Here is a 27,874-nt window from a genome sequence, read left to right as displayed (position 1 = left end):
AGCGAAAAAATAATAGAAAATGTAAAAAAAAACGGGGGAAATTATTCATCCTTTAGGGCTTTAATGATGCCCAAAACAACTTTTCCACGTGGACGGAGTCGCGGGCACAGCTAGTCACAAAATAAAAACCACTCTATTGGTAAAATTAATTTTTATTTATCAATACAAAATTACAAAAATACATTTAAGTTTGGTTAAAAAATACAAATTTTGCACTTCAGTTTCCGGTAACAGTATTACGTTACAACTAACCTATTCAGTATGAGCACATTCTTAAAATAATACAATTTATATCGGTCGAAAAAACGACATATCGCTGTCCCGTTTCATGTCACGATAAAAAGCGAAACAGCGATAGTTTATAGCGCGATTAAAATGGCGTCGCGCGTGTCATACCGCGCGAGCTGACCTACTCACTCTTGAATCGTGGTCATAGGGTAGTTGAAGGTCAATTCCCAAGGGATGATTTATCGGGAGAAACGCTAGGATGGGCATATATTGGCACTGCCAAGTTAAGTCTTCCTATTTCTTCCAACGGTGCGCAACTTTTAAATCTATACTTATATTATAAAGCTGAAGAGTTTGTTTGAACGCGCTAATCTCATGAACTACTAGTTCGAATTGAAAAATTATTTTTGCGTTGAATAGACCATTTATCGATGAAGGCTTAAGGCTATATAACATCATGCTGCAATTATTAGAAGCAAAGAAATAATGGAGAAAAAAAAGAAGCATGAAAGCAGAATAAATGCAGTGGAAATGAGAGCGTTAAGGAGTATGATGGGTGTGAAATTGAGTGACAGGATAAGGAACAGCGTGATAAGGGAATGTTGTGATGTGAAAGAAGATGTAGTTACAGGAATAGAAAAGGATATGTTAAGATGGTTCGGTCATGTGGAGAGGATGAATGAAAGCAGGTTGACTAAGCAGATATACAAGGAGAGTGTGGAGGGAAAGGTCGGAGTGGGAAGACCTAGACGAACGTATCTTGATCAAATTAAGGACGTCCTGGTAAAGGGTCAGGTCAAAAGTACCCGAAACCGCCGAGCTTGTATGAAGAGAGTTATGAATGTGGACGAAGCGAAAGAAGTATGCAGAGATCGTGGCAAGTGGAAAGAGGTAGTCTCTGCCTACCCCTCCGGGAAAGAGGCGTGATTTTATGTATGTATGTATGTATGTAAATAATGGAAAATGTGAAGAGGGCTTTAATGATGCCCATAGTAACTAATCCACGCGGACGAAGTCGCGGGCACAGCTAGTGTTATATAACATTGTCACATAATCTGTATGCACCTTAATATAATTTACCTAGTTAGGTTCTTGCCATAACTGTAAGATGGTAAGAACCCTTGATGAACAGATATATAAAAAGTTATATAAAAAGTCACGTGACCCTCTCATTCGGCCAATCAGAGTAATCTTTTGTATCTGTGGCACGACACCATTGGCCAAAATGACATGAGACACCTTGTTTTATTTTTTTTTAATACCCGCGTTTTTAAAATTCTTGTGAGTCCTGAAAAGTTAGCTTTGTATAACCCGTTTCTTAGAAGAAACGAATTTAAAATGGTGGCCAAAATTGTGACCTCTCACTTGCACACTATTGCCGGTTTTACTTACACATAGCGGTACTGCATGCAAAAAAAAACAGTCGTTGTTTGTATTGTAGAATTTTTGTTCTGCGCGGTGATTACATTTGTGTGACATGTGTGACACTACTACTGTTTCTTCATCGCCTTATATTATTTTAATGTAAATATATTCAATGTACAAAATATTTTTTTAAATGTTTTTGATAAAAAAATATTATTACATTTCTTTGCTAACCGTACGATCTGTCACTGCAAATACTAATTTTTAAATTTATTCTAAATTTAATATTCGTTTCTTTATTGATTTAAATATATTCAATGCACAGAATTGCTTTTAAATGTTTTTGATAAATACATATTTTTTATTTTTTTGTTTGCTAACCGTACGATCTGTCACTGCAAATACTTGACGCCATTTTAGATTCTCTTCTTTATTGAAACGTATTATACGAACTTACTTATTAAAAACAAAACGCAGACCATGAACATTTACATATTTAAAAAAAAGTTAATCTAGTAAAATTGTCATTTTTCATCTTTTGAGCCAAATTTTATAGGTTTCACGGCCGGTTTCCGACCGGACCTCGTCGGAACTTCCCTCACTAACTTACCAGGACTTGTCGCTCGTTTCAACGTCTTTTTATTATCTTTGGCTTTACTTTTAGGCACATCTAATTTACTAACACTATTATCCGCTTTAGGAGTCGCAAATTCACTCTCCAAATTCTTAACAATGTTATGTCTCAAAGATTTCTTAGAATAAGTCTTTAGACTAGTCATAGGCGTGAAGAATTCGTCAGGCGTCGAAGCTATGGGCGTGTGGAAATCAGTTACAGGAGTTTTAACATCATCCGTGTGTTGAGACACCAAAATATTAGGTTTCGTACGTGTTATTCTCGGTGTTATATTTTCTAATACATGTTTAGAGGTAACAGGTATAGGTATTTTGAATTCAGTCTTCTTTTTGATAGGTTTAGATTCAACCACTTCGTCTAGATTCAGTTTGATGACTTTACGCTTCTTAGGAATCTCTTCATCTTTCACTGTCACTTTGGGCATTTTCGGTGGCGCTTTCGGCTTGACTTCGGGCGTTTTAGGAACTTCAACATCTTTACTAGGAGTCAATTTCAGAGATTCGAATTCATTAATCAAATTAGTATCGTCGCGTTTCTTAACAACATTCCTCAATTCAGCCGACGCGACTATCAAATTCATCACTTCATTGCTCAAATAACCGTTCAGATCATATTCTTGTGAAATTTCGTGTATCTTGACGATAATTTCGTCAGCTCTCTCGTAATTATTGATGGACAATTCGAAAAATGACGCTTCAATCAACATTTCAACTTGGTATTCCTTCAATTCAGTCATCAGTTTCCTTCTAACGCCATCCACTATAAACTCCTCATACATATCCACTTTGAAATCAACCAATTTCCGCTCAGCTAGATCAAAACACTCAAACGCACCTTTGAAATAATTCTTAGCTATATCGACTTCTTTACCTCTGAAATACCTAGCCGCTTCCAAACCTACAGTACATGCTGATAAAATATAACACAACGGTATTTCGCACGCGTAACAATCACATTTAACATGTTTCAGACATTCGGGAGTTCTGTAACCCGGGACAGTAATACAAGGTATTGAAGGGCTCAGTTGTGATTTCTTGAATGTGGCGTTCTCCAGCATCGTCTCTAGGTCTTGTTTCGGAGTAAACACCTCGGGTTTGGACAGAGGAACGGCTGGTTGCTGTGAAAAAGTTTCGTTCGTTGTGGTGATACCCAAGATGTATTTTAACCGACCGTCGATGTTTACCTGTTCGAAAAATGTTACGATTAGTTTTTTTTTTAGTTTTTTTTATAATTAAATATAAAAAAAAAATGGGTTAGCTATGCCTTGTGGTTCACGGCACTTAAGATTAGGACCACTTCATCTTTGTCTCATGGATGTCGTAAAAGGCGACTAAGGGAATGGCTAAAAACTTGAGACTCTTCTTATAGGCGACGGGCTAGCAACCTGTCACTATATTGACTCTCAATTCAATCTGAAAACCAAACAGCTGAACGTGGCCCATCAGTATTATCAAGACTGTTGTCTCTGTCCACCTCGCAAAGGATATAGACGTGACGATACGTATGTATGTACTCACATCGTCCCTGAGCACGCACAGCGCGGCGGCGGCGAGGGCGCTGGCGCACGGCGCGGCGACCGCGCTCCACGTGCGCACGCGCCGCCGCAGCAACAACGCGCGGGACACGCGCACGCAGCGCAGCGCGCTAGAGGAGCGCCGCCGCTTTACAGTGAGAGAGGCGAGGCGGCGGCGGTGGCGGCTCGTACCTTGAGAGGGGAGATCTGTTCTATAGACATGATGACAATTTTGTCTTTTTGTTTTCTTGACAATTTAATTATAACAACAACTAAAACATTTAGACATGACGACAATTTTCTTTTTGTTTTCTTGTCAATTTAATTTCAACAACAACTAAAACATTGGTCCAATAATGGCATCAATAATGATGGATGAATGAAAGCGGGTTGACTGAGTAGATATACAAGGAGAAAGTGGAGGGAAAGGTCGGAGTAGGGAGGCCTAGACGAACGTATCTTGATCGAATTAAGGACGTCCTGGCAAAGGGTCAGGTCGGGAGTTCCCGCCGAGCTTGCATGAAGTAGGTAAGTTATGAATGTGGATGAAGCGATGGAAGTACGCAGGGATCGTGGCAAGCGGAGAGATGTAGTCTCTGCCTACCCCTCCGGGAAAGAGGCGTGATTTTATGTTTATATGTATGTATAAACAATAATCTACCTGAGATATGCGAGAGCGCTACTTAAGTGTGACGTCACATGTTAGTAGGTATCTTGTTCGCGTCATGAACTTTATTTGTATGGCAGCTATTTTAATTATTGCGTTCATGGATATGATGTCTTAAAAAAACTTATTCCATATTTTGGTTAATTCTCTTCTGGCATAGTTTTTTAAAATAATATTGAATAGTTTTGTTTGTGCTGTGTGGTTCCCGGCACCAATATAAAAAAGAATAGGACAACCCTATCTCGTTCCCATGAATGTCGTAAAAGGCGACTAAGGGATAGGCTTAGCATATACTTGGGAGTCCTTTTTTAGACGAAGGGATGGCAACCTGTCGCTATTTCAATCTCAATTCTATCAATTTCAGTATTTTGATGACTGTTGGCTCTGTCTACCACTCAAGGATTATAGACGTGACTATATGAATGAATGTATTTATAAGTAAGTTTGTAATAAGGTCGTTAATTTATTGAACCCCGTCGAATCATGTATAAAATTAAGATTCTTCTTTTGGGATATGGGCTAGCAACCTGTCACTTTATATGAATCTCAATTCTATCATTAAGCTAAACAGCTGAACGTGGCCCATCAGTGTTTTCAAGGCAGCGTTAGCTCAGTCTACCCCGCAAGGAATATAGACGTGATTATACATATATATCTATATCAAATAGTGTCGAAGCGAAATATAAACGTGGTATTACTACAGTAATTAAATGTGTTAGTCATTGGTATCGAAATAATATGAAATATTTTTATGTCACATACAAACTAGCGCTACTCAGTGGCAATGTGGTAATATTAGGTACTAAGATAATAATTAAAACTATAAGATGTTAAATGTCTATGATCCCAACTCTGTATTGTCTATATATCTCTCTGTTTTCTCTGGCTGAATAAACGCTGCGTGTTCGTAATAAAAATAATTCTTTTAATTAGTAATTATAGGTTATGGGCCCAGATAAGCCAATATTTAGCTAGGGAAAGTTGTAAATTCCAGTATTGCTCAGTTTTTTAGATTAGATCGCGAGTGATAAGTTGATGAAATCATGTCGACCAATTACTTGGTGAACGTGCCGAAGCTAAAAGGGCGGGAAAATTACACAGAGTGGTGCTTCGCTGCGGAGAATTTTCTGATCTTGGAGAACATGGTGCATTGTATAAAACCTGTTGCCGAAAAGACTACAGAAGCCGCTGACGACGCGAAGACGAGAGCTAAATTAATTCTCACAATCGACTCGAGTTTGTACGTGCATATAAAAGATGTCGGAACGACGTTGGAGCTATGGAACAAACTAAAAGCCTTATTTGATGACTCCGGCTTTACCAGACGCATAAGTTTATTGCGAAACCTCATCTCCATTCGACTCGAAAGTTGCAGTTCTATGACAAGTTATGTGACACAATTAGTGGAAACGGGACAGAAATTGAGTGGAACCGGGTTTCAAATCAGTGATGAGTGGATTGGCTGTTTATTGTTAGCTGGTTTGACTGAGAAATATGCGCCGATGATAATGGCAATTGAGCATTCCGGTATCGCCATTACTACCGACGCCATTAAATCTAAGTTGATGGATTTGGAAGAGAACAGTGGCGACACCAGCGGAGCATTTGCAAGTTTTAGAAAAAACAAGTTTGTCAGCAACAGTCAAAGCGCGGGAAACGCGGGAACCAAAGATAATGGACAACTGTCAATGTCAAAGTCAAAAAGGGTTATTCGATGCTATAGATGTAAACAAACCGGGCACTATCGCAATCAATGCACGAATTTTGATAAAGATTCCTCAAATACTAAATCAACCGAACGTAAACAAACTAATGCTTTCAATGCGGTATTCCTGAACGGCAGTTTTTCGAAAAATGATTGGTATATTGACTCGGGGGCGAGCGCCCATTTAACCGCTAATGAACACTGGATAAATAATGTGTCGACCGAGCATACCATTAAAGAAATTGTTGTTGCGAATGAGGAGAAGTTAACCGTGAAGTGTTCGGGAGATGTGCAAATTGCTACGGTGACTGATGACAGTGAATATGACGTGATTGTCGAAGGAGTGTTGTGTGTTCCAAAGATAACCACAAACTTATTATCCGTCAGTCAGTTGGTCAAAAATGGTAATCGAGTATTGTTTACTACGAGTGGTTGCAGTATTTACAACAGAAATGATAATTTGGTGGCCAAAGCATCCCTTATAAATGGTGTATACAAACTGAATTCACCTGTGAGTTTACTGGCAGCAGCTGTGACATCTGTGGATACATGGCATCGCAGATTAGGCCATGTAAACAGTATGTATTTAAACAAAATGCCTAGTGCAGTAAGTGGCATGGAAGTCGATAAGAAAAGTGACATTTCTCAACTATCCTGTGTAGTATGCTGTGAAGGCAAGCAGTCACGCCTACCTTTTGGAAACAGTGGTTCAAGAAGCGGTGAATTGTTGGGCTTAATTCACAGTGATGTTTGTGGTCCAATGGAACATGTTTCGATTGGTGGATCACAGTACTTCATTCTGTTCATCGATGACTACAGTCGGATGACTTGTATATATTTTATGAAACAGAAAAGTGAAGCATTTCAACATTTCCAAGAATATAAAGCCAAAATGGAGAACCAGTTGAATAGAAAAATTAAAATACTTCGCAGCGATAATGGAAAGGAATTTTGTAATCGAAGCTTTGATGATTATTTGAGAAAGAATGGCATTTTACATCAAAAATCAAATCCCTACACGCCCGAACAAAATGGCCTTATAGAACGTTTTAACCGTACAATAGTAGAAAAGGCTAAGTGTTTACTATTTGATGCCAAGATGGGCAAGGAGTTTTGGGCTGAAGCATGTAATACAGCAGTTTATTTGCATAACCGTACTGTCCTTCCAGCATTGAATGACAAGACGCCTTATGAAGTTTGGACAGGATGTAAGCCCGATATAAGTCATTTGCGCATTTTTGGCAGCCGTGTCATGGTGCATGTGGCAAAGGAAAAACGCCAAAAATGGGACAAGAAGTCAGAGGAGCAGATACTTGTGGGCTATCCAGAGGACATAAAAGGGTATCGAGTTTACAATCCTATCACCAAGAAAGTCAGTACCAGCAGAGATGTTATGATAATGGAAGATGTGAAACCTGAAGTATCTATACCTATAATGGAAAGCAAAGAGTCCAATGAAGAGAGCTTAGATTCAGTGGGGGACTCATTTTCAGAAGAAGCAGAGGACACTATGATTGAGAGTTATGTAGATAACTCTGATGTGACATACATCCCAAGCGAGTATGAAGATGCAGAGTCAACTGAATTGGGTAATTCAGAGCAGAAAAGGAATGACAGGATTAGAAAGAAACCTGAGAGGTATGGCTACTCTAACATGTGTACTGATGTAGGTGTGGAGGCGTTGGATGATGCTAGTGATCTAACTGTGCAGGAAGCGTTGGCAGGACCAGAGAAGGAACAGTGGTTAAGTGCTATTAGGGAAGAGCTGGATTGTTTTAGTGAAAATGATGCCTGGGAGTTGGTAGACACTCCAGATTCAGGTGCAGTGGTAAAGTGCAAGTGGGTTCTTAAAAAGAAATATTGTGACAATAAAGTGAGATATCGTGCACGCTTAGTTGCTAAGGGATTCACACAAAGACCTGGTGTTGACTATCAGGAAACATTTTCCCCTGTTATAAGACATTCAACTTTACGCTATCTGTTTGCATTAAGTGTACAGTTAAATATGGATATAACTCATTTAGATGTCACCACAGCGTTTCTGAATGGTCATCTAAAAGAGGATATATTTATGCAATTACCAGAATGTTTTCCTATTGTAAATTGTAATAAGGTCCTTAAATTAAAAAAGGCAGTTTATGGCCTAAAACAGGCTTCGCTAGCCTGGTATGATAGAGTAAAGGAAACTTTATGTAATTTAGGTTATACTAAAAGTAAAATAGAACCTTGTGTATTTATGAGAAATTGTAACAATGATAAAAAGGTAATTGTTGGGATCTATGTTGATGATTTTCTAATATTTTCAAATGATAATTCTGAGACTGATAGTTTAATAAAAGCTTTAAGTAATAAATTTAAAATTAAAAATCTTGGTCAAGTTAAACAATACCTAGGAATGAGAGTTAATGTTAATAGAAAGTCTAATGTAGTAACTCTTGATCAGGAGAATTATATTGAACAATTGATGCAAAAGTTTAATATGTCTGAATGTAGTACAGCTGTTACACCTATTGAATGTAAATTAAATCTTGAAAAATCCAATGTTTGTGAAGATAACATACCTTATCAAAGGTTAATAGGCAGTTTAATGTACTTAGCAGTGTTAACTAGACCAGACATAGCATACTCTGTCAGTTATTTGTCTCAATTTAATAGGTCTTATACGCATGTTCACTTTAATTATGCTAAAAGAATTTTGAGATACTTGTATAAGACTAAAGACTATTGTTTAAGGTACTCCCAGGAAACACCAGACTTGATAGGTTATGTAGACGCTGATTGGGCGAGTGACGCTATTGATAGGCGTTCATATACCGGATACTGTTTTATGAAGTGTGGTTCTCCTGTTTCATGGGAGAGCAGGAAACAACGCACAGTGGCTTTGAGTAGCTGTGAAGCAGAATACATGGCTTTATCGGAAGCATGTCGTGAAGCCATATATTTGCGAAATATTGAACAAGAAATACTTGGTTCTTGTAAAAGATTAATTATATTTAACGATAGCCAGAGTGCGTTGAAGCTCGCTAACAGTCATCAGTCACACAAGAGATCCAAACATATAGATGTGAGATATAATTTTATTTGTGAAGTTATTGAAAAAGGAATAATTGAAACTAAATATGTTCGGACCTCTCAAATGCCTGCTGATTTATTAACTAAGGGTTTGTCTGGGGCAAAGCATTACCAATTTATGAAATACTTGGGTATAGATAGAAAATAATTAATGTAAACATTGTTGTTGTTTTTTGTTATTTCGATATAGTGGGGGTGTTAGTCATTGGTATCGAAATAATATGAAATATTTTTATGTCACATACAAACTAGCGCTACTCAGTGGCAATGTGGTAATATTAGGTACTAAGATAATAATTAAAACTATAAGATGTTAAATGTCTATGATCCCAACTCTGTATTGTCTATATATCTCTCTGTTTTCTCTGGCTGAATAAACGCTGCGTGTTCGTAATAAAAATAATTCTTTTAATTAGTAATTATAAAATGGATAGGACCAAAAACAACTTACCAACATTGGATATAGACAAATAATGCCTTTGGACGACGCTTACGGCGCTCAGAGAGCTGGGGCCGGAGTCTTTGCACAGAGAACATTGACCTTGTAACAATCGGCCGATCGAAAGATCCACTGAAAAAGAAAATAATTTTAATACTATCCTACTAATATTATATTATCCAATACGGGTTAGGTTCCCCTGCAAAGGTTGCGGAGGTCAGACGGGAGTCACTTCGTGTGAAAACCTGACTCACCCAATCCACGATCCATGGTCAAAGGCATACCCCGGGCTCCTCTCCAGAGTGGTGAGGATGCGACCGGGACTAAAGCTAGGTTGAAAAAAATCACGAATTAAAACCAAAAAATGTAGTTAACTAACTATATATTTTTACTCACAATTGATATTCGGATATTTTTCAAAAGCGCTAATTATTTGCGCTTGCGCAATTTGAAGGAGCCTTGCGGCCGTCCCTGTAGCGCCAATGTTGACGTTGTAAATCTGAAAATACATTCATTTAAGAACGAATTAGAAATATTTATTTTTTCAAAATTTTATGAATTTATTTTTTCTTGATCAAATTCTGGGATCCTGGCAAAGGAAATTTAATAATAACTTGCCTGTGGTGTGTTAGAAGAATGAAAATTATAACCTCTTCAGCCAGTCTCACGGTATGAAAATATAAACATTAGTAAATATACCACTAAAAGAAAAATAAATATTGAACTGTTAAGTGATCACTGCTAAATTTAAAAATTTTTACTGGATTTCTAATAACATTGACCAATAAGAACATTAATACAAAGCAACAACAATACATATTCAAAAACTTTAAGTTGGTGGTGCGATAAAGTGTGCACATGCATACTGCACAATACATACAATAACAAATGGCCCTATCTACCCCACCATTGATTAAGACGTGATTATATGCAAGTATATACATATGAACAAACATAATGCATAAAACAATCCCTAATTTACAAGCCCATCCCTTAATCGCCTAAGACATCCATGGGAACGAGACGGAGTGGTACTATTCCATTTTTTTTTACAGGTGCCGGGAACCACACGGCAGAGATATACTCACAGCGGCGTCACACACGTACACCAGCGCCGTGTCCAATGTAATCTCATCAGTCATCAGCTCAGCACATATATGTGTGGCCCTCAACATGATGCTGGTGAGTTTGTCCGTCCGTCTATACGAGTTGGAGAGCAAAACTCCAGCGTTTCTTATGTACGATGATCTGTGAAAATAATATTTTTATAATATGCCGTGTGGTTCCGGCACCAACACAAAAAAGAATAGGACCACTCCAGCTCTTTTCCATGGATGTCGTAAAAGGCGACTAAGGGATAGGCTTACAAACTTGGGATTCTTTTTTAGGCGTTGGGTTAGCAACCTGTCACTATTTGAATCTCAATTCTATCATTAAGCCAAATAGCTGAACGTGGCCATTCAGCCTTTTTAAGACTGTTGGCTCTGTCTACCCCGCAAGGGATATAGACGTGACCATATGTATGTATGTATGTATGTATAAAATAATAGCAGTTTTTTTTATTTTATTAATCTATTTTATTTCTACTTAAGAAATAATTTTTTTTTTCCTACTTGGGATTCTCCTTGTAGGCGATATGCTAGCAACCTGTCACTATTTGAATCTCAATGCTATCACTAAGCCAAACAGCTGAACGTCCTATCAGTCTTTAAACCACCCCCCAAAAAAGAAATACTAACACACAGTATGTATTTTCAAAAGTATTCTTCAAAATCAAATTCTCATGTCACAGTGTTCGTTCCCGTACTCCTCTGAAATGGCTTGACCGATTCTCATGAAATTTTGTGAGAATATTGGGTAAATCTGAGAATCGCCCAATATCTATTTTTCATACTCCTCAGTGATAAGAGTTGTCCACCCTTAACATGTTTTTTATCCCGGAGTTCCCGCGGGATTGATAGGGTTTCCATGCGGACGAAGTCGCGGGCGGCCTCTAGTTTACATATATACACACATATATGTATGTATGTGGCGGGAACCACACGGGAAAGGGACACTAAGGGATAGGCTTACAAACTTGGGATTCTTTTTTAAGGCGACGGGCTAGCAACCTGTCACTATTTGAATCTCAATTCTATCATTAAGCCAAATAGCTGAATGTGGCCATTCAGTCTTTTCAAGACTGTTGGCTGTGTCTAGCCCACAAGGGATATAGACGTGACCATATGTATGTATGTATGTATACTTACTTTTCACCCAAACGTTCTGCCAGAACGCAACATATATATGATAGTTGCAGCCCGTGGACGCGCCTGTCTAAATGTAGCAACTGTTGAACGAATATCTCCGCTATTTCTAGACATAATCGTAGCCTTTTTGTGACTGGAACTGAAATAATGAGAATTAAATTATAATACACGTATATAGTCAATGTATAGGCATGTAAAATATGTTTAGTATAGTTTTATATCTATACTAATATTATAAAGCTGAAGAGTTTGTTTGTTTGAACGCGCTTATCTCAGGAACTACTGGTTCGAATTGAAAAATTCTTTTTGCGTTGAATAGACCATTTATCGAGGAAGGCTTTAGGCTATATAACATCACGCTGCAAATATAAGGAGCAAAGAAATAATGGAAAATGGAAAAAAACGTATATGTTTATTATACATTATTGTTATCCCAATGGTCAAATATTGTTCTGGGAATCGTCTAAGGGATAAGCTTGGAAGCTAAACATGGATTCTTTGTTTTGGGCGATGGACTAGCAACCTGTCCCTATTTGAATCTCAATTGTTTTATTAAGCCACACAGCTGAACAGCTCTGTCTACCCGCAAGGGATATATATACATATATGTATATTCAGCTCATATCCTTTTCCAATCTTATTTTCAGCTGCACTGCACCATCTATAAAGTAAGCCCTGCACTGCACCATCTATAAAGTGAGCCTCACCATTATCTAACTACTTAATTATAATTACCAGCAGTCAAATCCGGCAGTAAGTCAGTCAATATGCCGACCGCTTGTATCGCGCGGCGGGCGGCCTCGTACTCCTGCGCAGCCGTACGGGTGATCGTGACATCGTCCGGATCTTTTATCTATAGAATAGAATAGATTTATTTCTCAAAATTGGATACAAGGTATCACTTATTGACGTCACATCACTTAAATCTAATTATAACTACTACCGCTTCCAAAGCGCATGTGTAGAAGAAGCGGCGGAACAAACTACACTGCAGCATTTTCATCGGACGTCAATGTACAAATATAGATCTCTTAAATCTAAATCATGGACGAATACACATTGTCTACATTTAAAAACATGAATGAATGTAGAACTAGTTATTTCAATACGAATTCGATATTTCGTCAAATAAATCTCTACATAATAAATAAAACAGTAAAAACATTTTGTCTGTACATTTAGTATACATACATACATACATAAAATCACGCCTCTTTCCCGGAGGGGTAGGCAGAGACTACCTCTTTCCACTTGCCACGATCTCTGCACACTTCCTTCGCTTCATCCACATTCATAACTCTCTTCATGCAAGCTCGGCGGTTTCGGGTACTATATAGATATAATAAAACAGTAAAAACATTTTGTCTGTACATTTAGTATTTTTGATTGAAATGGATAGAGAGGGACACTTGGAATGAATAATAGAAAGCAAAAAATTTTTTTTTTTATTTTTTTCTGTCTGTCTGTATGCATGTATGATCACGATTATCTCCGAAAGTACTGAACCGTTTTACTTAAAACTTTCACCAATTGCTTTGTTTTAACTCAGAAAAACATTTAAAGTTTGTTTCATCAAAATCGGTTCACTAAAAAATAAGTTATCGTCATTTGAATGAACTCAAGGCATGAGTTTGCCTGCAAATAAGTTTACGCGGAAAAATTCGAAATTTACGCGGACAAAGTCGCGGGCAGCAGCTAGTTTGTAATATAGACAGACCATTAATTGTTTGGGGATGACCTGGACAAAGGTCAGGTCAAGAGTTGACCCGGAACCCACAGGAGAGTGTTATGAAAGTGGATGAAGCGGGAGATGTTTGCAGGGATCGTGACATACATACATATAATCACGTCTATATCCCTTGCGGGGTAGACAGAGCCAACAGTCCTGTGAAGGCTGATAGGCCACGTTCAGCCGTTTGGCTTAATGATAGAATTGAGATTCAAATAGTGACAGGTTGCTAGCCTAAAAGAGGAATCACAAATTTATAAGATTATCCCTTAGTCGCCTTTTACGACAACCACGGAAATGAGACGGAGTGGTCTTATTCTTGTTTTTTATTTGGTGCTGTGAACTACATCTTTCCAATTACCACGATCTCTGAATACTTCCTTTGCTTCATCCACTTTTATCGGGCACTCTCGACCTGACCCTTCACCAGGACGTCCTTAATTCGATCAAGATACGTTCGTCTAGGTCTTCCCACTCCGACCTTTCCCTCCACACTCTCCTTGTATATCAGCTCAGTCAACCTGTTTTCATTCATCCTCTCCACATGACCGAACCATCTTAACATACCCTTTTCTATTCCTGTAACTACATCTTCTTTCACATCAACTAAAGATACATGCCAATATACTTACACAAGTAAACATGGATCAAGATACGTTCGTCTAGATCTTCCCACTCCGACCTTTCCCTCCACACTCTCCTTGTATACATACATATGATCACATCTATATCCCTAGCGGGGTAGACAGAGCCACCAGTCTTGAAAAGACTGATAGGCCACGCTCAGCTGTTTGGCTTAGTGACAGAATTGAGATTCAAATAGTGACAGGTTGCTAGCCCATCGCCTAAAAGAGGAATCCCAAGTTTATTAGCCTATCCCTTAGTCGCCTTTTACGACATCCGTGGGAAAGAGATGGAGTGGTCCTATTCTTTTTTGTAATGGTGCCAGGAACCACACGGCACTCCACTCTCCTTGTATATTTGCTTAAATAATACCATAGCTTACTTTTATTGGAAAAACAATTATAAAAACTAATACTAACTGGTTCAGTAATCTTCCATCCATATTTCTCACTGGCCTTTTGTAGATCAAGTTCAGATTTCAGGAATAATATACCAGCTTGAACTATTTGAAGTTCCGCGCTGTCAGCCTGCAAATAAACATACAAACATAAAATAACATACCTACATACATACAAAGCCTAATCCTCTGCGGGGCAGACAGAGCTAACAGTCTTTAAAATACTGATAGGCCACGTTCAGCTGTTTGGCTTTAAGATAGAATTGAGATTCAAATAGTGACAGGTTTTTAGCCCGTCGCCTAAAAGAATCCCAAGTTTATAAGCCTATCCTTTAGTCGCCTTTTACGACATCCATGGGAACGAGACAGAGTGGTCCTGTTCTTTCTTTTATTGGTGCCGGGAACCACACGGCGGCACCCCTCCTAGTTATAGGACATTATGAAAGTCAGGCAAATTATCTTAGTTTATGTATGTTTATTTATTAATTATGTCAAATTATGCCGTGTGGTACCCGGCACCAATATAAAAAAGAATAGGACCACTCTATCTCTTTCCCATGGATGACGTAAAAGGCGACTAAAGGATTAGCTTATTAACTCGGAATTCTTCTTTTAGGCGATGGGCTAGCAACCTGTCACTATTTGAATCTCAATTCCATCATTAAGCCAAACAGCTGATCGTGACCTATCAGTCTTTTCAACACTGTTGGCTCCGTCTACCCCGCAAGGGATGAAGACGTGATTATGATTATTGTATTTATGTCTGAACGTGGCCATTCAGTCCTTTCGTGACTATTGGCTCTGTCAACCCCGTAATGGATATAGACGTAATTATGATTATTGTATTTATGTCAAATGTCATTCATCATCATTATATACTCAACTCACCGATTTTTCATCAAATTTCCCAATGAGATCATCAATAATTGTCATATAATAATCGCTGTACAGCGTTCGGACCGCGGCGGACGTTTCTAGAATCACGTCGCAGAGTGTCGACAAAATGGCGGCCTCGTCTTCGGCTGGAATTCAAAAAAGGAATTATCGATAAAACAGAGCTTTATATGCTTCTAATTTAAAATACACTAGCGACCCGCCCCGGCTTCGCACGGGTGCAGAATTCGGAAAAAATTATACATAAAAACCATCCTCTTGAATCACTCTACCTGTTACAAAAACCGCATCAAAATACGTTGCGTAATTTTAAAGATTTAAGCATACAGACAAACAGACTAAAATAGCGACTTTGTTTTATACTATGTAGTGATGTATATAATTCCGACGCCTTAAGCGGTAGAATATGTGTTCACAGATACTGTACCTAAATACTAAGACCAACATTGTAACCATATTCGAGGTATAAATGATTATGATGATGATGATGATGATAAGAAATCAGAAGAAAGAAAAAGAAAGTGCCGTGTGGTTCCCGGCACCAATAGAAAAAAGAATAGGACCACTCCATCTCTCTCGCATGGATGTCGTAAAAGGCGACTAAGGGGTAGGCTTATAAACTTGGGATTCTTTTTTTAGGCGATGGGCTAGCAACCTGCCACTATTTGAATCTCAATTCTATCTTAAAGCCAAATAGCTGAACGCGGCCTATCAGTCTTCTCAACACTGTTGGCTCTGTCTACCCCGCAAGGGATATAGACGTGATTATATGTGATAAGAAATCATCAAAATCAATTAGAGTACACGGCAAGTATGTAAGTTAAACAAAAATTCATCTCTTATTTTATTATAAAAAAAAATTATAAATGAATAATTGATACCGTGTGGTTACGCACCAATAGGAAACGAATTCACACTCAATCAAACACTTCATCTCATGGATATCGCAAAAGGCGACTAAGGGATAGGCTAGGATTATGAATTTGAGATTCTTCTTGTTAGGCGATGGGCTAGGACTTCGTCCGCATGGAAACCCTATCAATCCCGCGGGAATTTCGGGATAAAAAGTAGCCTATATGTTATTCTGGGTCTTCAGCTACCTACATAGAAAATTTCATCGTAATCGGTTCAGTAGTTTTTGCGTGACAGAGTTACAAACATCCATACTGTACTTATAATAGGATATGTATGTATGTATGTTCATCAACTTACCAGCTAGCCAAGTATAATTGTTACAAGCCAATTCATATAATGATTTCCAAACGCCAGCTATGGGTACTATTGAGGGCCACAATTTAGCATACATTGAGAACTCGTGTTTCAGAAGTGCGCTGTAAAAGACAATATACATTTAAAAAAGTCAAATCAAAAAATTAAAATCAGTTATCTATACTAATATTATAAAGCTGATGAGTTTGTTTGTTTGAACGCGCTAATCTCAGAAACTACTGGTTCGAATTGAAAAATTATTTTTGTGTTGAATAGACCTTTTATCGAGGAAGGCTTTAGGCTATATAACATCACGCTGCAACTTTTATGAGCGAAGAAATAATCGAAAATGTGAAAAAAAAAAACAGGGAAAATTATTCATCCTTGAGGGCTTCAATGATGTCCAAAATAACTATTTCACGCGGACGAAGTCGCGGGCACAGATAGTATCTACATACATATCAACACGTCTATATCCTTTGCCTAAGCCCTGAAACAGTCTTGAAAAGACTGATAGGCCACGTTCAGCTGTTTGGCTCAATGATAGAATTGAGATTCAAATAGTGACAGGTTGCTATCTATCTATAACTGACGGCGCAGAATAGCGCAACCTACCCGAACCGAATGAAAACTCAATAAAATAACGACCTTATTACAAGTGACATTAAACTTAAAATCCAATAATAAAATGTCTCATGCTATCTCGCTCACAACAGTAGTACAATAGTGGAGAGTTCAGTTCGCGAGTTCAAATGACGCGCTCTGATTGGCTGGACAGCGCCATACTATAATTTTACTTATGCGCGCAGGCACATCAGTGTAATTTATAAATGGTAGAATTATCCCTTGATTTATCCTATACTAGCTTTTGTGCGTTACTTCGCTTCCGCGCGAATGTAGTTGGAGGTCTGTACTGTAACTGTGCCAAATTGTGTGAAATCAGTCGATAAGTTTTTGTGTTTATTCGTTACAAACATACAAAAATGCTTATCTCTTAATTAATAGTGTAGATGTACCGACGAGCTTGCATGAAGAGAATTATGAACGTGGATGAAGCGAAAGAAGTATGCAGGGATCGTAGCAAGTGGAAAGATGTAGTCTCTGCCTACCCCTTCGGGAAAAGGCATGATTTTATGTATGTATGTAAAGAGATTACGAATTCATCTAGATTATGTGACAAGGTGCAATAGATAATAATAATTAAAAATTCTTACCTGAATTTTAATGGCACAAAAAACGGCTTCAAATTCCCATACAACTTATCTTTCATACACATTTTGCATACATCCAATACAGAGACAAGTTGCAACTTGTCCTGGCACCCCTCGTCCGAAGCCTTCAACGCTTTGGCTTTTATATCCATCACTAGACTCATGTATTTCTCAGAATTCATTTTCATCAGTTCCGGCCAAGCAAAAACCATACTCAAATACGCATCTTTCAATGCATTCTCATACATTTTTGTGTCCAATTGACAAATACTTTTGTTATACAATGCTCTACTTATATTTTTCAAATCGGATTCATCTTTGAAACTGGAAATCTCATGGGACAAGTATATGTTGAATAATTTGATCGAATACTCGTTATGTTCAGACTTGTTCAGAACAATAGCTGTATTGTGAATGTCGGTTTGCAATTTACGATAGCATTTTTCATAGTTAGTGCATCCTTTTATCATCAATTCTTTTAATATACTATGTTGTTCTTCGATTATAGTATAAAATATCGGTAATATATTCTGTATTTCATTATTCTGTTTCACGAAATGAATACTTAAAAACGACAGACGCAAAGCGTCGTGTAAACCGCTTTTTACTGTACAATTATCACATTTTAATAACTGTTCGCTATGTTTAGCCTTGCTCATTATAGCCAATATAAGTTTCAAATAACATTCTTGAGATATATCAGTGAAAATCTGCTTCCAATCCTTAACGTTGGCTACCGAATAATCTATGTACAATCTTAACAATTGATTTATAAACGGATATGTTACATACATAAGTTTAGAATACCCCAATTTTTCTGTAGTCTCAAACGACATGAGTAGACTGTTAAATATGGTTTCATTATAGTTAGAATTCGTCATACAGTTGAATATATTGCAAAAACCATTGGAGTAAAACGTTTGGAAGCAATGAAATACATCTGGACAGTGGCCCAAGAAACTAATGTACGTGCGAACAACATTTGTCAATATGGAATCTTTGAAATTGTCTCTTGAATTATTCTCAACTATGACATAATAACAATCGTTGAATTTTATATACAGATCTGTTATTTCTTTGACGGATAACTTTTTGAAGTCTTTCAAATCACTTTTGGCCGTCAGCGAATCGAAAATTCGCCTGAAAGTTTCGTTCAATTCAATGGAATGTCTATCGTTGTAAAGAAAATGCAATTTCTTTATGAGATATGTCAATGCGTTCGTGCAAAATTGCACCGTGTTGTATATTTGTATGACTTTTAAAGTGTCATCAATGAGCTTCGGTAGTAACTTTATGATCGCAACTTTGCCTGTAAAATAAAATTATTACATACATACACACATATAATCACGTCTTCCCTTGCGGGGTAGACAGAGCCAACAATCTTGAAAAGACTGATAGGCCACGTTCAGCCGTTTGGCTTTATGATAGAATTGAGATTCAAATAGTGACAGGTTGCTAGCCCATCGCCTGAAAGAATCCCGAGTTAATGAGCCTATCCTTTAGTCGCCTTTTACGACATCCATGGAAAAGAGATGGAGTGGTCCTATCCTAAAATAAAAATATTACATACATTCAATCACAAGGTCAAGGTCAAGGTCGTGATTATATAATTATATAATCACGTCTATATCCCTTGCGGGGTAGACAGAGCGAACAATTTTGAAAAGCTAATAGGCCACGTTCAGCTCTGTGGCGCAGCGGTAGTGCGCTTGTCGGTGTCACCGCAGGTCAAATCCCAGGCTTCAAATCCCGGCCAGGGCATGACGAGAAACGAACTTTCTCTGATTGAACTGGGTTTTGAATGTTTATCTATATAAGTATTTATTATAAAATATAGTATCGTTGAGTTAGTATCTCGACCACAAGTTTCGAACTTACTTCGAGGTTAACTCAATCTGTGTAATTTGTCCCGTATATATTTATTTATTTATTATTGAGAACCGTGCCGTGTGGTTCCCGGCACCAATACAAAAAGAATAGGACCACTCCATCTCTTTCTCATGGATGTCGTAAAAGGCGACTAAGGGATAGGCTTATCAACTTGGGATTCTTTTTAGGCGATGGGCAAGCAACCTGTCACTATTAGAATCTCAATTCTATCATAAAGCCAAATAGCTGAACGTTGGCCATTCGGTCTATTCGAGACTGTTGGCTCTGTCTAACCCGCAAGGGATATAGACGTGACTATTATGTATGTATGTATTATTGGGAACCACATGAGTGCAGCCAAGCTGTAGCTAGTGTTGCTATAACTTACCCGCTTTCAACCTTTCTATATAAGTGATCCGGTCAACTACAATGCTCCAGTATGTCTTAACATACTCCGTAAGCATATTCTTAACATCACATTCAAACGGCATAAAGGAAATTTTCAACACCAACTCGGGCGGTATGGATGATTTCTGAAACATACATATACATATATAATCACGTCTATATCTTTTTCGGGGTAGACACAGCCAAGAGTCTTGAAAAACCGAAAAGTCATAGTTCAGCTGTTTGGCTTAATGATAGAATTGAGATTCAAATAGTGACAGGTTGCTAGCCTATCACCTACGTCTTCTAAAATATCACGTTTATATAATTAAGAGTCTGGAGAAGGCCATTGGGTACCTTTTATCCAGGTAAAAACTAGTGACTAAAACTGAAGACCTAGACGAACATATCTTGATCAAATAAAGGACGTCCTGGTAAAGGGTCAGGTCAAAAGTACCTGAAACCGCCGAGCTTGCATGAAGAGAGTTATGAATGTGGATGAAGCGAAGGAAGTATGCAGAGATCGTGGCAAGTGGAAAGAGGTAGTCTCTGCCTACCCCTCCGGGAAAGAGGCGTGATTTTATGTATGTATGTATGTAAGTTACTGAAACTGGCCCTTTGCCAGGACGTCCTTAATTTGATCAAGATACGTTAAGATGGGCTGGCAACCTGTCACTACTGAATCTCAATTCTATAATAAAGCCTAATAGCTGAATGTGGCCTGTCAATCTTTCAAGACTGCTGTCTCTGTATTATTAGTTCTATATTCATTCATGTTTTTTAATGTAGACAATGTGCATTCGTCCACGATTTAGATTTAAGAGATCTATATTTGTAAATTGAAGTCCAATGAAAATGCTGCAGTGTCAACTACACTGCAGCAATTTCATTCAGCAGTTCCACCGCTTCTTCTACACATGCGCTTTGGAATGGGTAGTAGTTTTAATTAGATTTAAGTGATGTGATGTCAATAAGTGACCTTGTATCCAATTTTGCCGTTGCATTGCCGTGTGGCTCCCGGCACCAATACAAAAAAGAATAGGACCACTCCATCTCTTTCCCATGGATGTCGTAAAAGGCGACTAAGGGATAGGCTTACAAACTTGGGAATTCTTCTTTAGGCGATGATGGACTGGCAACCTGTCACTGTTTGAATCTCAATTTTATCGTTAAGCCAAATAGCTAAACGTGGCCATTCAGTCTTTTCAAGGCTGTTGGCTCTGTTTACCCCGCAAGGGATATAGACATGACCATATGTATGTATGTATGTATCCAATTTTGAAAATAAATCTATACTATTCTATTCTGTCTACCCCGCAAAAGATAAACACGTGATTATACGGATGGAACTCACCAGTCTAATAATAAACCTGTGTATATGATACACACAAGCCAAAGTCTTCACTTGGTCCGGTCTCTCCCCGCTTCCAATTTCTCTCACGCAGTCTATACTCAGGATCAGGAGTAGTTTTGGGTTTATGCTGTCCCTCCATGATGGCACTTTGTCTATGTTCCTGGAAGTATATCAACGTACATATAATCACGTTACATAAAATCAAGTCCACCCCGCAAGGGATATAGACGTGACCGTATGTATGTATGTAAAATCACATATATATCACTTGCCATGTAGACAGAGACAGCAGTTTTGTAGACTTATGGACTATGTTCAGAATATTAAATTTAATTGAATCTTAAGAGATGGTACTATTTTCGTTATGTTAGGATAAAATTCAGGCCCAGATTAGACTCGGCATCCATATCAATATTTTTATTTGTATAATATAAAATATTGATATGATAAATATATCACATTTATATGTGAGTGTGAACAGTGTAGGCACTTTGGAATTGGACCACTCCACATCTCACCCATGGATGTCGTAAGAGGCGAGGAAGGGTAAGGCTTATAAAGTTGGGATTCTTTTATTAAGCAATCTGTTAACAACTGGTCACTATTTCAATCTTAATTCCAGCATGAATCCATATAGCGTATTGAGGCCTTACAGTCTTTTTAAGATTGTTAGCTTTGTGTGTCTGTTGCTTTTACAATCTGCATGAGAAGAGAAACAGCTGATGATACGATAATCTGATCATGAATTAATGTTCTATTTGGGGTCTTTGATTCAGATTATGTATAAAGTCATTGTTGCAACTTGTTCCTCAGGATAAGAAGGCGTGATTTTAAGAATGGAAGAACTTAAATCAAGTGTATTTCGAGTTAAAAAATAAAACGAGAGAAGTCCACAGAAGCGAAGAACAGTGACCAAGTTAAGATTCAAATTATGAAAATGATTTAAGATACAACATCTTATTTACCTGCACAATATACACAAAATATTTAAAGAAAAAGAACTCCTGTCTTTTGGTGATAATTTAGTCAATATCGTTTTGTATTCGCTGATCACTTTATCCAGGTCACATAGATCATTCTCAGTTCCATTCGCTTTGAGTTTTGCAACGAAGTCATTTGCAGCCATTATTGTTAATTTTCGCACATATTATATGTAACTTTCCATATGAAATTCACTGATACACCGCGGGGATAATTACGAAAATACAAAGAACGATGTTCAAAACTTTAAAAGCGTGAAACCGTTACAACCATTTTTGTTATCATTGTTACCTGTTGCCAACTATCTCTAATAAAAAGGCGCTAAATTGGACTATTAAAAGCGACACTATTAACAGAAAAACTACGACTACGCTACCAATATTGAAACTGCGCAATGTATGAATAACAAGTCTAAGGATCTGAGGGGCAAAGTTTTGAAAATAGACTGTCGTGAATGAGCGCTAAGCGTTGAGCTCTTAATGAATTTGGGGCCCTGACTTGGCCTAGAAGCCTTAAATTAAGCAGCGAAAGCGTTTAGTTGGCAATACATCAAAATAATCGTCAATCAATGTCAAGATGATATCAAGCAGTGGTCAAAATATCAAATGCAGTCAAAGTCAAGTCACTTTTTTAACTTCGTGTTTTTTCAAACTATGACATTGGTTCGGTGGAAACCATTATATAAAAAAAGCGTAGTAAAAAGAAGAAAGAAAAGTCACTTTCCAGCTATTTACGCCTATGAGTCAAATCAATAATTACTTTAATATAATTAAGTATTTAGTATTTATAATTAAGTATTTATTTAATGAAAAATTAAGTACATAGGTATTTCTAATTATCTTTTTTCTTTTTAAAAAAGAAAAAATTAATAAAGATTATTTTTTAAAGAGGTAGTCTCTGCCTACCCCTCCGGGAAAGAGGCGTAATATTATGTATGTATAAAAAAGAAAATGATTTTCTTAGATGCAAATAAAAATTTGAATTTGACAATGTGGACCATGGTATTATAAGAAAAAATTCTGTCAAAGTCACTGTCAACTTTGATCAAAATCAAATGGCGGACGCCCCGCCATACAGCGCAACCGCTTTGCGATTGGGACGCGTATTCTTCTTTCTTGAATTTTGTATTCTTCTCGGCGTACTATTTAAAAGAAAATACATGTCCAACTTAAAAGAAATACTACATCTTGGTTGATAAACATAAAAGGCATTGACTTTGCGAGATTGAAATATAGTATTACAAGGTAACAGTCAAAATAATTATCTTCATGGTTTGTAAGTTGTTTTTCATTGTCATTATGACTTACTCTGTTCATTTAAAGAGTACATTTGCTAATATCTTGTAAGCGTTCATTAACTTGACTTGACTTGGAGAACTCATAATCAGCTATGTTATCAAATGGATCTCTAGATGAGTAGGTACCCTTGATTCCTCCTTCCTCCTGGCTTTACTCCCAGTTGCATATTCACCTCTCTGGGAGAGGAGCTTGGGGTATGTCTACGACCATGGGTCCTAGATAGATGAGTCACCAACAGCGACTTACACCAGGAGGATGATGACAACCGTTATGTACCTTAATTTTCTTACTTATTTTTAATTTTTATACTTTTTGAATAAATCCTAAAATACAATTATTTCCTCATTCCAGGTCAAAAATGAAGCCAATACTCAAATACTATGCAATACTTTTCGTGGTATTGACGATTTACCTGAACATCTCTAAATACATCTTTGATAAAGTCTATGACACAATTCAAATAGTCATTGATGAATTATTCCATATCCCGCAAGGCATAGCGTACTGTGAACGGAATTTCACATATTGGGACCCAAAGATCACAACATTGCCTGGTCTGTATCTGATTTCATCCGCATTCATCGGACAGCACTTCCCCTGTAATACGTACAACCTACGCCTTGTCAACTTAGCCGCATCATGCATCAATTTGATGTTGTTCTCGTCAATACTTAAGTATGTTTACGGCAACACTAATTATGCTAAAACGGTATTGCAAGCGTTAAACTTGACAATTCTGCCGCCTTTGTATTTTTTTTCACATGTGTATTATACTGATACGTTGTCCTTAACATTTCTACTTGCATTCTCAAGGTTATGTCTTGTAAACCGTTACAAAATTTTGATTCTCTTATTCGGTTTGATGAGTGTTATGATGAGACAAACTAATATAGTTTGGATTGCCATGGTATTCGGTCACAAAATTTTAGATATCTTCATTAAGAGCTCCCGTGTTTTCGGTAACCATTTCTTAAGCAGAACTAAATTAAATAGCCAATCATTAATTGCCAAAGATATTGATAAGTCTATGCTAAAACGTTACTATAGTCTGTCTGATCTCTTCGTAGCGGTCATGTATCACATCACTACGTGTTCCGTCACATTTTTTAAGTACTTAACCTTACATGATATGTTAGTACTATTAACTCATAGTATTACATTGACATCTTTCGCAGTATTCGTTTATAAGAATGGATCTATAGTTTTAGGAGATAAAAGTGCCCACGAAGCAACATTACATATACCGCAAATGTTATACTTTTTAATATTCTACGGTATATTCGGTTTGCCTTATGTGTTAGCTAAATTTTTTTCAACCATAAAGCTGATTTTGTCCAACAAAGTTAAGGTTATAATTTTTGCTTTATTATTTGCCGCTGTAGTTCATTACAATACAATTGTACATCCGTATTTGCTTGCGGATAACAGACATTTCACGTTTTATGTATGGAATCGTTGGTTCGGGAAATATGATTATGCGAAATATGCAACGATTCCCGCATACATTTTCCTTCTATTCAGTTTATATGATAATTTAAGACAACAAAATTGTGTATCCTTCTTGTTGCCTTATACGGTTAGTTTGTTTTTAGGATTGTGCTTGCAACAAATGATAGAAATAAGATATTTTTTGATTCCGTACATCATTTTAAGGTTAAGATTCAATCGACCGAGTGGTACGGTGGTTATTTTCGAGTTTCTATGGTATTTGAGTATAAACGCAGCGATGTACTATGTGTTCTTTAGTAAGGAAGTGATGTGGAAGGATTTTGATTATCCACAAAGAATTATTTGGTAAAGCTGTGTTAGGAGGAGTCACTCCAGTGTTTGGCTTTTCTAAGGACCACGGGAGGACGCAACAGCACTACAAGATATTAAACAAATTATTTAGTAAACAGATAATTTTTTTTTTATCAATTTCAAATAAGAAGGTTCCCAATTCGCACGAATTGATTTTTTTCAATCAGCATTTTTATATCAGTGTTGTTTGTAATCAGTGCCTTGTGGTTCCTGGCACCAATAAAAGGAATAGGAACACTCTATCCCTTTCCCATAGATGTCGTAAAAGGCGAATAAGAACTTATAAACTTGGGATCTTTTTGGCGATGGGCTAGCAACCTGTCACTATTTGAATCTCAATTCTATCATTAAGCCAAACAGCTGAGCGTGGTCTATAAGTCTTTTCAAGACTGTTGGCTCTGTCTACCCCACAAGGGATATAGACGTGACTATATGTATTTTTGGAGATTTCGATTGTGGGAATCGTTGCGTCTTCCCGTTGTCAAGAAAGTCATGTATTTAGTCACACAGAATGTATTGTAAGTAGGCTTTTACCAAAATTGTTATAATTGGGATGTTTCCTAGATTCAACTGTATTGTATACCTACTAAGTACTAATTCTATCGTTAAGCCAAATAGCTGAACGTGGCCATTCAGTCTTTTTAAGAGCCACCAGCTCTGTCTACCCCGCAAGGGATATAGACGTGACCATATGTAAGGATGCTAAATCTTTCATCTTTCAATATAATAAAGAGAAAAGATTAGTATGTTTGTAACGAATAAACTCAAAAACTAATAGACTGATTTTCACGAAATTGGAAACTGATATAGAAAAGACCTTCGGGAGTAACCTAGGCTTTTCTGGAAATTCCCACGGGAACTAAGACCAAAATCAGAAAAAACATTTTTGATCCTTAATACTACAACTGGTGAGCTAGGCTTATGCTAATAGCATTCTCTAACAGTCGACATTTAGAAAATAGAAAACGGGTAATACATTATGTAATCTTTTTATTAATAACTAGTTGTGCCCGCGACTTCCCGTGGAATAGTTATTTTGGGCATCATTGAAGAAAGCCCTCAAGGATGAATAATTTTCCACGTTTTTTTTCACATTTGCCATTATTTCTTCGCTCCTAATAGTTGCAGCGTGATGTTATATAGATTTTTTTTATTTGAACCAGTAGTTACTGAGATTAGCGCGTTCAAACAAACAAACAAACTCTTCAGCTTTATAAAATTAGTATAGATTTGAACCAACAGAACAGAACGTTCAAAAGTTTTACCTTATATCAGTCGTAGTAAACTTTATTTTGAAATTAAAAGAAAAAAATCTCTTTAATGGAAACATCCCTGTTATTGTAAGGAATAAGAATTTGTAGTCTTTTATAGCTCAAAGCAGCATTAATTGGTATTTATAGATGATATGTTTGTATTGTGCCAATACTTATACTGAATTCAGAGTTCACAAGGCTTCTGTTATGTTCAGTAAGTAACCGCCTCTAAATATCCGCGATTATCTCTCGTTTCGCTGTACCGATTTTGATGCGGTTTTCAGGAAAGTGTTTGTTTTAGTTAGGTTTTAGAAATTGAATCGATGTAAAAAAGAGGGATATTGATTGGAGGCGGTTCGTTTTTTTTACAAAAGTTATTTATGTAAGTGTCTCAGATACTGAGATATGCGTGTCTGTTTGTAATATCTTTATTGCACAGAAATTTACACAGTTACAAGAAAATAAATTAATTGCAATGGTGGACTTATCCCATGAAGGGATCTCTTCCAGTCAACCAGCAAACAATAAAGAAACTAGATAATTAAGTAAAACAGCGACGAGTCGATAAGTGGCTCCTGCCTTTAGTCCCAGCCGTATCCTCACCACTCTGGAGAATAGCCCGGGTACGCCTTTGACCATGGAACCTGGATTGGGTGAGTCAGGTTTTACACGAAGCGACTCCCGTCTGACCTCCGCGACCTTTGCAGGGGAACCTAACACATTCGGATTATGATTACACGTCAAGTTTTCTGAATGTGCAGGTTAGATCACAATGTTTTCCCGCGCTGTTAATTGAAGCAAATCTATGTCGCGCATGCGAGTGACCCTCAATGAATCACCAATAAAATTTATTGTATTTAATAAGTAATTTCCAATTATAAATTTGTGATATTATGATTAAATCATTTTGTAATACTGTTATAGTTTAGTTTAAAATTGAAATGTATGGATTTTTTTTTATTATTTTGTGAATAAATATGTATGAAATTGAAA

The 27,874-nt window shown here is 37.2% G+C and overlaps 2 protein-coding genes across 4 annotated transcripts; one reads left to right on the top strand and one right to left on the bottom strand.

Annotated features, from left to right (window-relative positions):
- Window positions 1-134: 134 nt before the first annotated feature.
- On the bottom strand, window positions 135-22,761 carry LOC106142945 (uncharacterized). Its single transcript, XM_060953349.1, has 14 exons — window positions 22,515-22,761; window positions 21,550-21,709; window positions 20,197-20,341; window positions 17,940-19,245; window positions 16,729-16,847; window positions 15,511-15,644; window positions 14,645-14,752; window positions 12,608-12,725; window positions 11,873-12,011; window positions 10,712-10,871; window positions 10,020-10,122; window positions 9,636-9,755; window positions 3,745-3,932; window positions 135-3,410 (listed from the first exon to the last, which is right to left on the bottom strand). The coding sequence occupies exons 1-14, from the start codon at window positions 22,673-22,675 to the stop codon at window positions 2,118-2,120; spliced, it is 4,254 nt and encodes a 1,417-aa protein (XP_060809332.1). The 5' UTR covers window positions 22,676-22,761; the 3' UTR covers window positions 135-2,117.
- LOC106142949 (putative Dol-P-Glc:Glc(2)Man(9)GlcNAc(2)-PP-Dol alpha-1,2-glucosyltransferase) lies at window positions 10,283-27,874 on the top strand. 3 transcript variants are annotated; one of them, XR_009657511.1, is made up of 3 exons: window positions 10,283-10,292; window positions 10,679-10,805; window positions 12,520-14,277. XR_009657511.1 is itself a non-coding variant. In XM_013344906.2 (3 exons), the coding sequence occupies exon 3, from the start codon at window positions 24,187-24,189 to the stop codon at window positions 25,624-25,626; it is 1,440 nt and encodes a 479-aa protein (XP_013200360.1). In that variant the 5' UTR covers window positions 10,685-10,805; window positions 12,520-12,568; window positions 24,180-24,186; the 3' UTR covers window positions 25,627-27,874. The 3 variants fall into 3 exon arrangements, 2 of the variants coding, with proteins under 2 accessions (XP_013200360.1, XP_013200359.1); XM_013344906.2 differs by lacking the exon at window positions 10,283-10,292 and adding an exon at window positions 24,180-27,874 and having other exon boundaries at window positions 10,685-10,805; window positions 12,520-12,568; XM_013344905.2 differs by lacking the exons at window positions 10,283-10,292; window positions 10,679-10,805; window positions 12,520-14,277 and adding exons at window positions 22,721-23,774; window positions 24,180-27,874.

This window comes from Amyelois transitella, chromosome 31 (assembly GCF_032362555.1).
Source record: "Amyelois transitella isolate CPQ chromosome 31, ilAmyTran1.1, whole genome shotgun sequence".
Lineage (NCBI taxonomy): Eukaryota > Metazoa > Arthropoda > Insecta > Lepidoptera > Pyralidae > Amyelois > Amyelois transitella.
Note: the sequence above shows the minus strand (reverse complement) of the source record. Positions and strands in the feature narration are given on the sequence as shown.

What these genes read in the sequence shown, in the direction of transcription:
- LOC106142945 (XM_060953349.1), bottom strand. Translation starts at nt 22,675, where the DNA reads ATGGCTGCAAATGACTTCGTTGCAAAACTCAAAGCGAATGGAACTGAG. An exon ending in GATGGAAGATTACTGAACCA is followed by an intron (nt 12,726 to 14,644) that starts GTTAGTATTAGT and finishes TCTATTCTATAG; the next exon opens with ATAAAAGATCCGGACGATGT. An exon ending in GCAGAACGTTTGGGTGAAAA is followed by an intron (nt 10,872 to 11,872) that starts GTAAGTATACAT and finishes TTATTTTCACAG; the next exon opens with ATCATCGTACATAAGAAACG.
- LOC106142949 (XM_013344906.2), top strand. Translation starts at nt 24,187, where the DNA reads ATGAAGCCAATACTCAAATACTATGCAATACTTTTCGTGGTATTGACG.